A 15688-nucleotide genomic window follows, 5' to 3' on the forward strand; every position below is an offset into this window, starting at 1 on the left:
TTACCAAATTCCAGGCATCACGACACAAGGCATTCAGCACAAAACCCCCCTCTTCCCGGCTTGCACCCATGTCACATTGCAGTGGCCTTCCAGTCCTTGGCTTTTCCATAGAGACTGAAGGAGATGTAGGTCATAAGAACTCCCCTCTCTTCTGTCTCCCATCTCCCCGCCCCCTCTGTGGTACTTAGGTTGACCTGCCCCCTCCTTGCTGGGGACTTCAAAGTGGGTCTCAGGGTAGGTCCATGAGGAAACTGTAGGAACAGATGTTCTGGCTCATACAGTGCAGCCACACAGTGCCCTCTGCCTGGCAGGCTGGCTGCAGCCCTGCACTCAATGTGGACCATGGATGGCGCAGAGGGGGTAGTCAGGGTTATCAGAGGGTCCTGCTTCGGGTGGTGCACACAGATACCGGTAGCGATGATGGCTTTAACTGGGGAGGGGGGCCTGAGAGTGAGATTTCTTCAGGCTCGTTAGGTCCAGGTAAGGGACAGGGGCTTCCTGGTCCACCCTGCTTTCTGGGAGGTCAGAGCTTTGTTTAGGGAGCCCTACAAATGCTTCAGAGGCAGAGCTGAAGCGGGCAGCAGTAGTGGTATGTGCAGGGATGGGGTAGGATGGGCAGTCAGGAGGCCTGAGATTCCAGCTGTCTTATCAACTGGTGTTCCTGGACAGCTGCCATGTCACCTCCATGGGTGAATTCTCTGGTCAAACCAATATCAGGTCAGACTCTAGGGCTCCTGCTTATCACAGGGGAGTCAGAGTCTGAGGGTGGGGTCCTGGCGTTGGTAGCACTCGGAACTGCGAAGTGGCTGAGGAGGTCTGCTCTTTTCTTTTATCCTCTTTGTCTAACTTTCCCCTGTCTTCTCTTTTCTCCAGTTGCTGACCTGGCTTTCCCCCTGAAATGAAATTCCTTTAAAAGATGGGCTTTTTGGTAAAGTCCAAATGGTAAAGTTTAGAAATTTTGGGAGAGTTTGGTCTCACAGATAGCTTTTTCACTATGTGTGTCTCCCATCCCTGTGTTTCTGGGTTCCTGGACCCAATTCCAACATGTATTTACCTGTGTTACCCTGACCTCCATTACAGGACAAAATTCAACTGAGTAAATTTGAAGACTAATTAGCTTTATTAAGCAATTCATAAATTTCATGAATTGGGCAACATCTCATCTAGCAACTAGAAGGGTACCCCCAGGAGCTGTATAAATTGGAAGGTTTTTATGGGCAGAAAGAGGGTGGAACAAGAAAAGTAAGAATGGATTATTTCAAGCAAAGTTTCCTTCCCTTAGGTTAAGGCAGGGGGTCTTACCAGGCAAATTACCTCACTACTGCTGACCAGGTAATTCCAGACTAATTGGTTTACAATTCCACTCCTGGAAGAAACTAAAACTGCAATTAGATTAGTTATTAAATTTTGGTTTGGTGCTGTAGCTTAGCAAGAGTGAGTCCATTTTTTTTTTTTTTTTTTTTTTTTTTTTAACACCTCCAACAAGCAATTCTTAGATACCAACTGAGTGAGAGTTCAACTCAATTCTGACGCTATCTTCCTGGACAGCCCACCAATCAGGAGCATCAGATCTCACAGGTTGAGGATTCCTTCCTACAAGATCCACCCCACCACCCCATTTCAGATGCCATCTGAAAATCCAGGTTGTTACCTGTGCTTCTGACTTATTGGCTATAATTCAGAAGTTCCCATGAAGGCCTCCTAGAGTCCCATTAATTTGTTAAAGCAGCTCACAGAACTCAAACATTTTACTTACTAGACTACCAGTTTATTATAAAAGGATGTAACTCAGGAACAGCTGGATGGAACAGACGGAAGAGATGAAAGAGCACAAAAGATGGTGAAAGGGCACAGAGGTTCTGTGACCTCTCCTGGTGCTTCTCTCTCCTCCAATCTCCACATGTTCACCAGCTTGGAAGCTCTCCAAACCCTTCCTTTGGGTATTTATAGAGGCTTCATTACATAAGTATGTTTGATGAAGTCATCAGCTATTGGTGCTTGAACTCAACCTCCACCCCTCTTCCCTCCCGGCAGGTGGGCAGGTGCGGGGGCGCAGAGTGGGGAGGAGGGGAGAGGGGACTGAAACTTCCAACTCTTTAATCACAAGATTAGTTCTTCTGGCAACCAAACTTTACCTTCAGATGGGGTCCAAAAGCACCTCCTTAATGTAACTCAACCTGTAGCCTCCTCAGAGGTCTGGGAGTGGGACTGGAAATTCCAATCTTCTAATCATCTGGTTGGCTCTATTGGCAACCAGCCCCTATCCTATGGGGCTCATTAACATAACAAGACACCATTATTGCTCTTATCTCATGAAATTCCTAGGGTTTAGGAGGAGATTAAAATAGTATAGGAAATGGAGAAGCCAAAGAACTGTGTATGACCCTAGGACGTGAACTAAGGGGGGAAGGGGATGCTGGTGGGAGGGAGGGTGCAAGGTGTAGGGGGATAAAGGGGAGAAAAAAATGGGACAGCTGTAATAGCATAATCAATGACATATACTTAAAAAAAAAAAAATCCTAGGGTTTTAGGAGCTCTGTGCCAGGAACAGGGTTCAAGACCAAATACATATGTCTCATATATCACATATTATACCATACATGTGTTTAAATCTTAAGCAAATAATCACATTACCCTAAAGGGCAAAGAAATTAAATAAATCAAGCCTAAATGGAGAATCAAGTTGTCAAACTCAGAGTCTGGAGGTTTTGTGAGAAATAAATGATAAAGATTTATTAAAGAGTCTTGACATTTGCAAACTTGGAACACAGCTAGACAAAAACTCAGAAGTGTTCCAAAGAAGGAAAAGTTAAGAGTTTTTAGAGAAAAAATGTACATTCTTGTGTTCTTAGCCCCAGGGTTGGTCCAGGATGGTCCTGGATCAGTTAGATGTCAGGTGGTCTGGCAGATGGACACCAATTCTGGACAAGTCCAGTGCTCTGGTTATGTGAGTCCTTCAAAACAAAACCAGGGAATTACCTGGAGGTCCAGATATACCTATAGGCATTGATGCAGGACTGAAAATTTCAAAGTTTAAGTCTCCAGGCTAGTTAGAACAAGAACTGTCTTTTATATTGTTGATAATTTTAGCAACTTGATTAAAGCAGCTGTTTTTTATTCCCTATTCTTCACTCTTTCCTCAAAGCAACTCCTTTAGAGCAGTGATCCCAGCCTTTTTGGTACCAGGGACCAGTTTCATGGAAGACAATTTTCCTATGGATGGGGGCGTGGGGCAGGGTGGAGCTCAGGCAGTAATGCGAGCAACGGGAGCTGGATGAAGCTTTGCTCACCTGCCGCTCAGCTCTTGTTATAGGTGGGGCCTCAGCTGCCCCAGGCCCACTGGCCTGCCAGCCCTAGAAGGTAAGGGGCTCACGACTAGGGACTGCTGCCACCATCACAGTTCACAGAGTGTTAATGGGCCTGTTTCCAAGTAACATTCACTCTTCTTGGCATACGACATACTCTTTTAGGTCTGGATACCTTTTATTTGTTGTTGCCTCTGGAATGTTCTTCTCCCTTGTCTGTTAAATTTTCTTGTGACTTTCAAGATCCAGTTTATTGATCTTCCCTGTGCTTCCAATGGCCTTCTAACAATGCCTTGTTTGTGTCTGTATGGCAAGCGCTCCACAGACTGTGGCTGAATGAGTGCAAGGCATACCTAGGAGCCAGGCTGACTCTCCTTGTCCCAATCAGGGACAGAAGATGGCAGTTAACAGGACACAAGCCTCAGGAGATGCGGAACTGCAGTGAGCAGCAGGTGGGGCTAGAGAGCCCATGACTGTAGGAGAGTTCCTTGTCCCCACTTCAGAGAATGGAGGAGGAATATAAAGGCAGCAAGGGGGGGCCTTAAGCTCCAGTGGTCACTTCATTGCCTATTTCCACTGAGACCCTCAAAATCCCCACACTCCACTCAACCAGGATGTCTCAGTGTCCCACGACCACGAGGCCATGCCTTGATACTTTCATAGTAAAGATTCAAGTAGATCCTAGAGCACAAGCCCCTACACTGCCAAGTGGAGCCAGCGCAAAAGGGTGAAGACATGCGGCAAGTCTTTTTAGACAGCCCTGGCCATGCAGCTCAGTTGCTCAGTCATCCCCATACACCAAGGTTGCAGTTTGATCTCCAGTCAGGGCACATACCGGAAGCAACCAATGAAATGCAAAAGTAAGTGGAACAAATCCGTTTTTCTTTCAGAGCAATAGGTTTTAACAAAAGAAAAAAATGTTCTTTTGGACAGCCAGTTCCCATAGTCATTAGCCAGCAGAATGGGCTGGGACTGGGAACACCCTGGACAGAGGGAGGCTGAGTTAGAAGACACTGACCTAGGAGACAGCAGCTCAGGTATACCCAAGGCACCTTGGGAAGTTCCCATCTTAAAAGACCCAGGTATTCCGGCCCCAGCTTCTTCCCTTAGCCCTCCCCCGCCCCCGCCCCCATAGTTTTTATCCTGGAAATCTTGCCAAGTGTGGGGAGAGCCCCAAATGAGGGAAGACAGGCATAAGCAAAGGTGGGCGAGCTGCAGTCCCAATGGGGCACTGAGGACTGGACAGCTGTTGAAGGGCCCTCCCCTTCCAGCCCCAGTGTGAGTGGTTACTCACACTGCTCCACACATTGTGCCTTTCACTCCTCACAGATGGACTGACCTTTTACTGGGGATGGCTCAAAAGCCACCAAGTAAAAATATTGAGGGTAAGTCCTAGTCGTCATTTTGGGGGAACATATTTGTTAGCTACCTTGGGGAAGGGGTCAACTGTTGGGAAAGTAAGTGGGCTGAGGGTCATCCCAGGTTGTATGAAGGTTAAGGAACCCACTCACCTTGCAGCTCTTTTCCTTTATCTTCCAAAGGTTTCCTAGAGGCGCTGAGAGGTGCCTGATGCAAGGCAACTGAGGGATGGTGTTTGCAAGGTTGTTTGCAATCAGCACCACCCTCACGGGAGCTTTGGGGGCTGCCAAAGGAGTTACCCTTACTACTAGCCATGACCACAGAAAAATGCTTTATGGTCCATTCTTAACAGCACACTTTAAATCCAGGTCAGGTTTGTTATGGCAGCATGATTAAGTCCTCTATCCCCATGTGGTCTTTTCAAGCTCTCCCTTCTACAGGACTAAACCACTTGCTGAACAGAGATTAAGTAGCCCAGGTCACACCTACAGGATTCAAGGAAACCACTTCCCTTCCCGGCATGCGATAAACACCATGTCTCAACAGCTCAGGGTACCAGGTAGCCCAATGGTGTAGTTTGGTTGGAGGTGGTTAAGGTTCTTTTCCCTTTAACAGTGCAGGGGAAAAGGGGGGCTAACCCCAGGGTCCAGGATATTGCCCAAGACCACCTTGCCTGAGCTTCCGATGGACCAAAAGGGTCAGTACATTACTCTGTGTGGTTACTCTTTCTGCAAGGCTTACTCAAAGGCGGACAGATTCTTTACATACCAAATCCACAATACCTGCTCCTCAAAATTTCAGCACAACTATGAGGGACTCTGCTCTACAAGGGGTTTATCAAGATAGTTACAGTAGCCATAGCATTTCAAAGAGCACAACAAATAAGAGAAAGTCCTGGCCAGATCTGAGAGAACAATTTCTTGTTATAATAAACCAGAAATACAAGATTCCACCGAAACTGGGACATTTGACAGGATATGGTTAACTTACAAACCTTCAAGAAAAGAGGGTCAAACAAAGCCAATGTATGGAAAATCCTAAGATTGGTTTGGGATAAACCTAAGAATTACATTCAGAATGGGTATCTTCTGAACCCTCTCCAGCAGGTACCTGCCGTATTTCTCCCACTCCTTCTGAAGTATCTGCTTAACTGAATGGCTTTTTCCTCTATTTCAGGAATAAGCCAACCCAACAGGGCCCCTTTGGATATGACGCAAAGCCAAGGTTTATAAACCGTATTCCAGGGTAGAAATTATGCACACACCCACACCAGCACACATTATGTGGTGTCAGTGCACATGGCGGCAACTTCAATCACCGCTGCTCCCATGTATATAACCTGTTATGTGGCCCTGTAGCTAGGTCAATGTTCCCAAATTACTACACTAAAAATTATCAATGTGGCAGAGTGCATTTTTGAACTCCAGATTTTCTCAACACTTCTAAGAGTCTATTAGAGTGATATAGAACTGTATCTCAAAAACCTAGGTGTTAGGGAAGAACACTGATGGGTTATTGCTGGGACTTTTTCCAGAGGGTATACAGGTGAACAGAGGAAATGTTAGAATGTGAGGGCATATAAAACAGGTGAGGGGAAGGCAGGGGTGGTAAGAGGGCCAACATGTTCATGTTCATGTTCAAAGAGAAGTCTGGGAGGAGGGGAAAAAAACCCCCAAATAAACCTAAAACAATAAAACAAAACCGAACCCAAGTCAGAGGAAAAAAGGGTTTCATACAATGTAGTATCAAAAAAGTAAAAGGAACACACTAAATGCACAAACTGGTGGCAAGTTAAGTCCATAGTCTATTGTGATAGGTCCTTCCGGCATCAATCAGGTAGGTTTCTTTTCATCTGTTATCTCAAGGTTATTTACAGACGTGGTAATTTTAACAAGAGTCTCTCACAGGAGGGCAGGCAGGCTTCAATCATTGGTTTCTGGATCTGTCTGTGCCATGTAGGCATCCAACTCAGCATCCAGGTGTCCTTTTGTTTTCGACATGTATGCATCCAGTTGGTTGTCCAGCTGCTCCTTGGTCAGTACAGGGCGAGAAAGGGCACCTCTCCCTCGTCCACGGCCTCGGCCTCTGCCTCCAAAGCCCCCTCTTCCCCGACCTATCATACCCCGACCTGGCCCAAAGGAAAAAAAGACAGTTACAAGTAGGTTTAACGGGTGCTATAGTAAATGCCCCTTAGAGCAGAGGGGCCTAGATGAGATGCTGAAGGGCAGGGCAAAGAGGAAAAATCTGGAAAAACAGTAAACACACTGGGCAGCAAGCAACACATGGAAAGCACACATAATGAATCCCTTATTATATGCTCATCTCTAAATGCTACTTAAAAATTTTTATTCTATCAACAAAGGAAAATTGATAATTTAAAAAAATCTTAATGTTTTCGAAAACAAATGATCTAAAGTTTGAGACCCACTACAAGTTCCTAATTAAAATACATTACAAATATACCCATTCAGTAAGATAGGAAGTAATAAGGGCACAGAGCAACAGGGGTATGAGGCCAGACAGTTTTCAAACCTAAAGACCTGATGTGCTGACCCCATGTCAGAAGACTGAGGAGTTATTTTTGCAAAAGAACAATGTGGGGAGATGGGAAAAAACATCTCGAGCAGTCCCAGCATCTTTTATCTCCTATCCTAGAAACTTATAACGTAACAACCATGGTTATCTGAGAGGTGGTTTCAATTCACTTAGCAAAATATACCCAGCTAAGACTTTAGACTCCCCCACCCATGTTGTTGCTCAGAAACCATGTCAAGATAATTTGGAAACATGCCATTTCATCCTGAAACCCAAACTAGCTTGCACTTCACTCAATAAGCCAAGCAACATACAATGGGAAAGAAAACAAGCCCTCAGTTATCAAATTTCCTTTCCTAAGTTATTACCCCTTGGCAACTGCAAGGTAATAAATTATGGAATACACATTACTTTAAAAGGACCAAAGCAAACATACACAGGGGCTAAGAGAACAAAAATTTTCTTTTTTTTGGACAGGTGCTGTTGGGAGTTTTCCACTAAACTCTAAGCCAGAAAACTCCTATGAGATTTGGCATTTTAACAGCAACACTATTAAACTCCTCCAATCTGGGTCATGAGGTCACTAAAGAATTATCACTAAGTCTCCAAGGTAAGATTATCAACATGATGGGTGGGGGAAGGGTATGAGAACTAAAAGGTAATTAAAAAAAAAAGAGATGATTCAAGGTCATTAAAAAGTTAATTAAATCTAATCCTAAACTCAAAAAAAGGAAAAAAAAAAGAAAAAAAAGGGATTATGAACACAAGAGTCAGTTAACTGACATACTACATTTTGCACCCTCATGTATAATGTGTACCCACGGCTCGGTGCACATTGCGCAGGGGATTATTATACCCACGTATAATGCACATCCTTATTTTCCCCTCAAAAATTTTGGTGAGGGGGGGAGGTGTGTATTATACATGGCAAAATACAGCAACATCATCTTGCTTTCTATTTCTACCTTGATCAAAGAAGTCATCTCTGCCCTGACAAGAGTGGCTCAGTTGGCTGAGCATCGTCCCTGCAAAGCAAAAGGTCGCCAGTTCAATTCCCAGTGAGGGCAGGTGCCTGGGTTGTGGGCTGGTCCCTGATTGAGGTGTGTGTGTGAGGCAACCAACTGATATTTTTCTCCCTCCCTTCTCCTCTAAAAATAAATAAATAAAATCTTAAAAAAAAAAAAAAAAAAAAGGCACCTGTGGTTTCCTACAGACACAAACTTTCCCTTGGATTTACTTGGTTTCCAAATCAATATCCAACTCCAAGTCTCACTATCTTTACCTCTGCTGAATTTTTGTACATCTTCCTATTCTGGATTCTTAAGACTTAAAAGTGGGGTTCTGAGTTACGGGGTGGGTTGTGTGTGCTGGTGGGGCAGGGTAAGGTAAAACCCCAAACTGACCGCTTTAGTTATTTTAACAATACAACTTAAATTTATAAGAGTCTGGGAGGAGACTGCATATAATCTGGCTCTGTACTTGACTAGTTCTTGGAAAACCCATGACAGACTTTTTGCACTACTACCACGTGAATTCAGAAAATAAGCCAGTTTCAAAAAAACAAAACAAGACAAACAAATAAGCCTGTCTATGACTTAAAGCTGTGCAGAAAGGTGGCTCTGAGTTTTGAAGGGAGAGAAATAAGAGGGAGCTACTCTCTGAAGTTGGTAGCTGACTAACCTCTACCACCGATTCCGCCACGACCCATAGCTCCACGCCCTAGGCCCCCTCTCCCAGGACCTCCACGACCTCGAACACCACCTCTTCTTAAGCCCATTCGGGGAGCTACGGCTCGTCCACCTCGGAGCAGGTTTTGACCTTGGAGAGGAGGCATACAATGTATATGCAGGTAAGTCCAAGAGAGACAAAGTAGATTCTAACCAAAGGAAGGTGGTGAGGGTTAGATGAGTTAATTCAGGTAATTTTTAGGTTGGGTGGGGCAAGCTGCATACTAAGTGTGAATATATTAAGATGCTCTTTATTCAATCAATTGAACAAGTCTGACCAAAAATCCAATTTTGGAAGCTGGGAGGAGTTAAAGTAATCAGTAAGTACATATATTTAATAAGTATCTGTTGAATAATCAGACAGGAGTCTAACATTACAATAGATTTACCAATAAGTGATATGGTTCCTGCTCTCAATATACTCTTGTAGGGGGCAATAGCTATACAGGGAACCGTAAAACAGTGCCCCAAATATAATACATAGCTTAGTGCTATGGGTCAACTTGTCTTCTCTTTTTTATACATGTAAGTATTTTGCTAGCACGAGGAAAAGAGATGACTGGTTAAGACACAGGCCAACAGACCCATACATTTCTTAGACTTGACTCATTTCTAGAACTTGAATGTGCTTTGATTTAAGCAGCAGCAGGGTGTTTTAAAATGGAATGGAGATGACATGGACTACCAGTTGTTATGCAGGTCATAGTCTTTCACCACACTGCACATTATCAGAAAAAGAATGGTATTGGTAAAAAGACATGCAGCACTACTACAAATATGTAATTTCAAGTTATTAATTATGTTAATACAAATTCAGGCTTAAAGATGTTAAACAAATGTGTCCATAAACAGCCCAAGAGAAAAGGAAAGGGAGTGGGACCCAACAATTATTAGGTACACAGCACTGACCTCGGAGCGACATCCCGCCCCTAAGTAGGGTTCTCGTGGCACGTCCCCCACGCAGTCCTCCTCTGGGCAGGCCTCTTTGGATAATGGGCAGGCCTCGTCCTCCGATTGCTCCCCTGGCCAGGGCCCCTATGGGTCGGCCTAACCGTGCCTGGATGTTACTCTTACCCAGGCGCTGCTTTAAGCTCTTCTGGAAGAAAAGGTGTTGGGGGATTGAGATCAAAAAAAGCAATCCAGTGGAAATTTGATAACTCAAAGTGCAGAGAAAAAGAAGCCAGTGAGATGTCTGTGTGGAGGCATTTAAACCTGCTGTGGGTATCATAAGGATGCTAAACCAGAAGCAAGCCTTCGCCTGAAAACATGGTATAAAAGAATTCTGATCCAGTGCTTCTAAGAAGCTTGAGTATGGTCCCATGAAATTGGCATCACCACAAATTATCTCGCCAGTTTGGCTAAGTCATATACCACTACCTGAAACTTTTAAGTTTTAATAAGAATCCTGCTTCTGCTGTTTTTGAACCATGGGTTAACAATGTATGACTTGGTTCATACCTGCCTAAAAACCACCACTCTCTTCAAAGGTTTACTCAAACCCCATAGGAAATTCATCACACTCTGGGCAAAACTTAAAATGTTCATCTGACTTCTTGTGACTTAAGAACATCATCTCATTTCTCAAAGAGGGTTTCCATTTTTTTCTGAGTATGTATCTCCAGACGGTCCACTTTTTACCATAGGATGTAAACACAAAAAGGTCAAATCTCCTTTTCTTACATTTCTTAAATAGTCGTAATTCCATCTCTACCCTTGCAAACAGCTCCATTAAGCCAGTATAATGACTTTAATTAAAAATAAACATAAACTCATACATACACAGAGAGCCAAATTTTCCATTAGCATAAAAAGAGGTTATAACCACAAAACTCAGGACCACACTGGAGGACAAGGACATATCAAAGATGAAGATTTTCCAATACTCTGTCCCTAAAAGAAAAACCATGAAGACCACATTCCAAATAATTAAATTCCTTCAAAGAAAAAGGTGACTGTGTAGCCTTGAACACAACCAAGGCCTTAACAAACCTGTTTTCCTATAAATCCATCAGTCAGTATAAATGAAAATAAATTCTATGCATCCTCAGACTTTACCCATAAGCAACTACCAATGATTTCTTATGCAACCTTATGTTCTAAGTTATTATTAGATTTCTAGCACAAGACAATAAACTGTTTCTAATCAGAGGGGCAGGCTCTGAACACTGTGCGCTTAGTGTGAGCACGTGTAACCAATCGTAAAAGCCCATCACCTCACTCCCCTGACAGCATACTTCATTCCACGTCATTTGTGTTCCGTCATCCTGGGAATACTGTTCCAAGCCCCGTGCTTTAAGAGAATATACAGCACTTAGAGGTTCTCCCTTCCCAAGCCTCACCTGCCACCAATACTAGTCTCTAACATTGACAAGAAGCTTAAGGATGTTCACTAGTATCATCCAGTTTCTACTCTAGAGCTGTGCTGTGTGCTAAGATAGCCACTAGCCACATGTGACTATTTAAATCACAATTAAAAAAAAAAAATTCAGGCTCAACTGCACTAGCCACATTTTGAGTGCTCAGAAGTCACATGTGGACTAGCAGCTACCATACTGGAGAGCACAAATATAGAACATTCCTACCACTACAGAAAGTTCTATTGGACAGCACTGCTCTGGAGGCTATTTCTGCATTTAAAGCTTCTTAAAAGATCCCTTAGAATGATCAGAGACATATCTTCAGCAATTTTTGCATTTATTCTTGGAAAATGGTGGTGCCTTTTACTGCCTTCCTGAGTCAGGGAAGAATGCAGTCACTCCAAGGCTTATTATGGTAGCTGAAGCAGAAGGTCTTGTTTATTTTTGGTCAGTGAGCCCAACGGTTCTGGGTGAGGGTTATATTTAACTGCTGAGTTTATGCACAGCCATGCAGTGCTGCCAGTTAAAGTCCTTACAGTTGCATGGCACCGCCCTCCAGACGCCCAGCCACAGCTTGGACATATCCTTCCACAGCCACTGTCCGGACTTGCATATAAAGTCTATGAATAATAGAGAGCAGGTTTTATTTCAGGTCTGAATAGGATTATCTCTTACTGAAAATTTGAAAGAGAACCCATTAACTTTTAAATTAATTAGTCAGCTTGCTCCACTGTACTGACAAAACTTTAGGTGCTGTGGAAATGAGGATCACCTTACATTTTCTACATTTTAGCACTAAAAGCCACTGACTAAGGCCATTCAGACTCCCTAGACTAGGGGAGAAATAATAAAATTATTTCCCTGATTTGTAAATCATTTAACAAGGAATAAAGGATTTTTTTCTAAAGTCATCTAAAACAGAAACCAAAATTTTTTTGTGGATAAAGCCAGTGAATTTACTTTAAGGGTAAAGGATCAGAAAATAGAGATTAACATTCACTGATAACAAAGAAACAGGCCACATTGATGGCAAGCTCCCTAGAAGAGAAAGACAACAAAGAGTCACTCACTGGTACCTGCCAAAATGGGAATTTTCTGAAACTTCTCTTTCTTTCAGAGAACTTTCAGCTTTTGCTCTAAGCCACCTCTTATCACTCCTGACAGCCTTAGTGGACTGCCTGACAGAGATCACCAGCTGCTTCTGGAACGTTAAGACCCATTCTCTCACCTGCTTAATTTTTAATGCTGCCTGGACAGAGGGTCTATTCTCCATCTGCTGGGCCAGTCTTCTGTTTCTGGCACTGGCTAGCTGCTGTTGTTGCTGCATCGAAGCCCGAATATTCACTGGCATCGGCTGTTTGTTCTTCAGCATATTAGTAAAGCTTCAAGGTCGAACAAAATGGATGTTTAAATAAAAGCTTTATTATAAAACATTTATTGGCATTTTCATGGCTTGCTAGACCAGGAACTCCAGATCCCACGAACTTTTAAGTAAAGTGGTACACTTAAGATCAAGGTTGATGTGGGTGAAAGACTCCTCTGCTTCCACAAACTTGCAAGAATCAGAAACTCAGAAATGCAGCTAAGTGCAGCACATTCAATCAAAAGTGATAACAAGGGCTCAAGTAACAGCTTTTAGAGAGGCAGAAAGTATGAAAAACACGCAATAAGCAGATATGATGACAACACGAGACAGGAGATGCAGTTTCAAAGACAAACGAAGAAAGCCAAAACCTTGGGGGAACTGAGGGTGCATTTTAAGGGCAAAAGTAAGGAAGGACTAAAGCATCTTCAAAACTTAAAGCCTTGGCCGGTGTGGCTCAGTGGATTGAGTGCCAGCCTACGAACCAAAGGGTCATGAGTTCTATTCTCAGTCAGAGCACATGCCTGGGTTGCAGGCCAGGTCCCCAGTGGGGGGTGCAAGTGAAGCAACCACACACTGATGTCTCTCTCCCTTTCTCCCTCCCTTCCCCTCTAAAAAAAAAAAAATCTTTAAAAAAAATTATGAAAAGAATGCACCCATGTAAGACAGGAGTGCATCACATTTTCTTATGTATTTGTTTGCTTAGTTATGTGAATATGAAGAATTAGTGTATCATACCCTAAGAGAAAAGGAGCACATATGCTCCAGAAAAGGTAAAAATATATAGTGGTCAAATATTTACTTACTAAAATCACTGGTCAAAGGCACTCAATAAACTCCCATCAACAGAAACTGCCTTTAAATACCTTTGCTTTTCTTAGTCTCAAATGATTACTTTTTCTGACTTCAACTGATCACTTCTGAAAAGATTAGTTCAACTATTTAAAGCTGGTGAAGACACTCTTCTAGCCCTGGCCAGGCAGCTCAGTTGGTTGGAGTGTCATCCAGATGAGCCAAGGTTGCAGGTTAAATCCCGGGTCAGAGCACGTAACAGGAATCAACTAATGAATGCACAGATAAGTGGAACGACAGATCAATGTTCCTCTCAGAGAAAACAAAAAAGGTAAGTTCAATAGAATGGAAGAGAAGAACACTTAACTGTAAGAGAATCCAAAACAAAAACAAACTAAAAGCAGAATGAAAAGAAAGTGAAATGGAGCAAAAGCAAGTGCCTCTTACAAGGCCCAAGAATGGCATTCAAGGGCCTTTGGACATATTTAAAGCTTGCTACCTGCCTCTTACAGGCCAGACGCAACACTGCTGGCCTTGGACGAGGCAGCAAGCCGACTGCAGCCAGGGTACTGTGCTACCGAGCTGCACCATCCCTGTATCAATGTTAAAAAACTGTGAAGAAAAGGGAGGGTGTGAGGAGTCTTTTTAAAATACATCCCACCAGATAAATATTTCAGACAGCTTAACATAAAAATCTACTGATAAGGGGTTTTCAAACAACCGCCCAATTTGCTCTGTGTACCACATAAATAAGATGCAACTATGAACAGAGGTCTGTAGCCTTCTGTTGGTATTTAGTTTAAAAGTGGTTTTTGTGCATTGGACCCCAGGGCCAATTTAAGTAATGTTTTCTTATCAATGAGCTGAAGTTGCTGTTGGCTGCCTCACCGCTCATTTAGAGACATCTTGGTGGTGCTTTTTAGCACAACTTTCGGCGCTGACTGTGCAGCCATCTTCAAATCCCGAGGATCTACAAAGGACAACAGGCAGAATGAGCAAATCAGAATGACGACGACCTTATTTCTGCAAGGTCCAAACTCGTAGAAGGCCTGTTTCGAAGACTGCTTAAGAGTACACTAAAACTCATTTCAGGTTTTTACACGTGTAAGATAGTTCCGTCAAACTGATACGCTTCAAGGCCACCGGACAGAAAATAATCTGCCAAAGCCCCCAAAATGGCAGGCCTAGACCTAGCTAAAGGAAGCGCCGAAGGGTCTGCTGCTTTTCCATCTAGCACAGTCCTTCTCCACAACCTTGGCTGCAAGCAGCTTTTTAAAAGGTGCAGAAGCGGCCCTGACCGGTGTGGCTCAGTTGGCTGAGCGTCTTCCCACAAAGCGACAAGGTCGATACCCAGTCAGGGCTGCAGGTTGGGTCCCTGGGGCCGAAATCGAGAACCATTCACCTAGAGAGATGACACAGGCATACCGAGTTTCAAAACTGACATTCGACTCCAAATCAAGGAGGGGGCTGGGGGCCTGGGGGTGGGGGCAGACAAGGTTTCCTAATGGGGCATTCACCTGCGAGTTTTATCAAACAGCGCTCTACAAAATTTAACTCTAAAGCCCCCATTACTTTCGAACGATCCCCAAAGTCCCGTAATCCTCATTTCATCTCTCTACCACTTCACGGCCCTGGCACCACCGCCAACTTTGCTCAATCTGCCTACTTTCCTTTCTATCCATTTCAAATCCCAACATTCTCCAGCAAACCCGCCACCAGTTTCCAACTCAGGACCGCCCCCGTCTCCCTCCTCGGGGCCCCGCCCCTTCTCCGGGGCCTCCACACTCCAGCATCGTATCAGCTTCCACAGGCCACCACCGTCCGGTCCGCGCCAAGACTTTCCTTCTCACCACAGAAACTTACCGAAGGAAAAGGACGCCAGTGCTCCTCCCGGGGCTGCCACGACGGCTGCGGAAGGCGGGCCGGAAGCCGGCCGAAGCTCAGTTGATGGTGGAGGGACTCGGGTTAACTTGTTTGGCGGTTGGCTAGATGCGTGAGCGGTGGACTGCTAGGTTAGTTCGTTCTTGTTGGCTGGCTGTCTGGTCAGTCGGTCCACCTGCTCGCCTGGCCTGCCCTTTGCCTGTCTTTCGCCTCTATCACCACAGCCAGTGCCGCCAACTCCCGCTCGGTGTCCAAACAAAATGGCCGCCACGCCCAGTGCGGAGTGGGACCGGCTAAAATGGCGTCGGCGCAATTACGTCACACGTCGGACCCGCGCACAACTAGGGGGCGGGAAGGTCTGTGCTACGC

At 44.3% G+C, this 15688-nt stretch overlaps 1 protein-coding gene across 4 annotated transcripts; it reads right to left on the bottom strand.

Annotated features, from left to right (window-relative positions):
- Nucleotides 1–4656: 4656 nt before the first annotated feature.
- Nucleotides 4657–15588, bottom strand: CHTOP (chromatin target of PRMT1). 4 transcript variants are annotated; one of them, XM_054563313.1, is made up of 7 exons: nt 15302–15588; nt 14327–14408; nt 12512–12665; nt 11820–11903; nt 9836–10022; nt 8880–9017; nt 4657–6792 (listed from the first exon to the last, which is right to left on the bottom strand). In XM_054563313.1, the coding sequence occupies exons 2-7, from the start codon at nt 14389–14391 to the stop codon at nt 6587–6589; spliced, it is 834 nt and encodes a 277-aa protein (XP_054419288.1). In that variant the 5' UTR covers nt 14392–14408; nt 15302–15588; the 3' UTR covers nt 4657–6586. The 4 variants fall into 4 exon arrangements, with proteins under 4 accessions (XP_054419288.1, XP_054419290.1, XP_054419289.1 ...); XM_054563315.1 differs by lacking the exon at nt 11820–11903 and having other exon boundaries at nt 4658–6792; nt 9836–10019; XM_054563314.1 differs by lacking the exon at nt 11820–11903 and having other exon boundaries at nt 4658–6792.
- Between the last annotated feature and the right edge of the window lie 100 nt (nt 15589–15688).

The sequence above is a fragment of the Pteronotus mesoamericanus genome, unplaced genomic scaffold (genome assembly GCF_021234165.1).
Source record: "Pteronotus mesoamericanus isolate MK-2021 breed Mesoamerican mustached bat unplaced genomic scaffold, CSHL_Meso_final scaffold_705, whole genome shotgun sequence".
Classification (NCBI taxonomy): Eukaryota; Metazoa; Chordata; class Mammalia; order Chiroptera; family Mormoopidae; genus Pteronotus; species Pteronotus mesoamericanus.

Bases quoted from the DNA above. Each gene is read 5' to 3' on its own strand.
- CHTOP (XM_054563313.1), bottom strand. From the start codon at position 14,391: ATGGCTGCACAGTCAGCGCCGAAAGTTGTGCTAAAAAGCACCACCAAG. The intron at 12,666-14,326 runs GTGAGGCAGCCA...TCGACCTTGAAG, and splicing joins AAGATGTCTCTAAATGAGCG to CTTTACTAATATGCTGAAGA. The intron at 9,018-9,835 runs GTCAGTGCTGTG...CTCCTCTCCAAG, and splicing joins GGGCGGGATGTCGCTCCGAG to GTCAAAACCTGCTCCGAGGT.